Source organism: Pygoscelis adeliae, unplaced genomic scaffold (assembly GCF_000699105.1).
Source record: "Pygoscelis adeliae isolate BGI_AS28 unplaced genomic scaffold, ASM69910v1 Scaffold75, whole genome shotgun sequence".
In the NCBI taxonomy this organism is placed as follows: Eukaryota; Metazoa; Chordata; class Aves; order Sphenisciformes; family Spheniscidae; genus Pygoscelis; species Pygoscelis adeliae.
In genome coordinates this window covers 5,043,258-5,044,457 of record NW_008824772.1, presented here as the reverse complement: position 1 = coordinate 5,044,457, position 1,200 = coordinate 5,043,258, and the positions used below count along the sequence as shown (strand labels likewise).

The following is a 1,200-nucleotide window of genomic DNA, read 5'->3' as shown; positions in this document are numbered from 1 at the left end:
AGGGGCACCGGGCGGGGGGTCCGCAGGCAAAGCTGTCTGGATGGGCACAGAGATGCCGTGCAGGCAGGCAAGGGGCCGCAGGAGAGGCGGTGGCGAGGACAGGGACCTCCAAGCAGTCCCGCGAGCTGGGGGCAAGCTGAATTTCCCAATTTCCTCTGTTGGCAGAAGCCACTTCCTCCAATTTCCGGTACAGACGAGGAAAGGCAATTGCAGCTAGCGCTCGCGCTGAGCAAAGAGGAGCATGAGAAGGTACCTGTGCCCTGCAGCCCCGGGCACTCCTCTCTCCTTGCACTGGGGCTTCTCTCTGGAGCGCTGGAGCCTGAAACGCCTCCTCGCTCCGGCGCCTGCTTTGCTTTCGCTGCTCCGGGCTGTCTGCTGAGCACTCCCCTGGCGGGCTCGGCCCCAGAGGAGCCGTCTGCTCGGATGCTGGGACTTTTCGGGGATGCGGTGGCAGCTCTTGTGCTGGGTCTGTCTCCTGGAGAAGGCGCTGGCTGCAGGGTTGCTGAGCTCATGGGCCCTGTCCCTTGTCCCCACAGGAGGTGAGGGCTTGGCAAGGGGAGAATTCCCTGCTGCAGAGAGCCATAGAGGAGACTGCCCAGGGCAGGGAGGAAGAGGAAGAAGAAGATAAGATGAAGAAAAGCCAGGTACAGCGCTGGGGGCCTGGATGGCCACACAGCCAGCCTTGGGCTCTGGGGCGATCCCGCAGGTCTGCCCGGGGCTTCCCTCACCTCTTAATTCCCTTTCTGTTTGCAGTCCTCTATCCTGGAGCTGGCAGATATATTCGGGCCGGCGCCAGCCCCCTCCAGCCACACATTTGCCGACCCATGGGATATGCCAGGTGGGGGCAACTCGCAGGCTGCCAAAGCTTGGGACAGTGGCAGAAACCTCTCCCTTGCCTCTGTCCCTCCCCAGCAACAGTAAGGACCTCCTGCTTCTCCTCCCTCTGCTGCCCAGTCTGTTGCATGCCCGGGCAGTGCTGCTGGAAGCCGTGGTCTCCCGGGCACATACCCACCGCTCAGCATCCCTCCGTGCCCTGCGCCATTCCCCTCTTCCACAGCTTCCCTTCTTCTTTCAGATATGAAACCCAAAGCGGAGCCGGCAGCCTCCACCTGGGCCGGTGCGGCTGACCCCTGGGTGCCGGTCCCGGCCGCTGGCGGGGAGCCCCTCTCCCAGGCAAGCGCTTCGTCCCCGCAAACCTCC

The 1,200-nt window shown here is 63.8% G+C and overlaps 1 protein-coding gene across 1 annotated transcript in view; it reads left to right on the top strand.

The window, feature by feature from the left end:
* Positions 1 to 1,200, top strand: part of EPN3 (epsin 3) — a 5,125-nt gene that overhangs the window by 2,440 nt on the left and 1,485 nt on the right. Inside the window, exons 3-6 of the mRNA XM_009323802.1 lie at positions 114 to 249; positions 537 to 644; positions 754 to 838; positions 1,076 to 1,195. Of these exons, the coding sequence (XP_009322077.1) occupies positions 114 to 249; positions 537 to 644; positions 754 to 838; positions 1,076 to 1,195 (449 nt within the window). The remainder of the gene's footprint in view (positions 1 to 113; positions 250 to 536; positions 645 to 753; positions 839 to 1,075; positions 1,196 to 1,200) is intronic.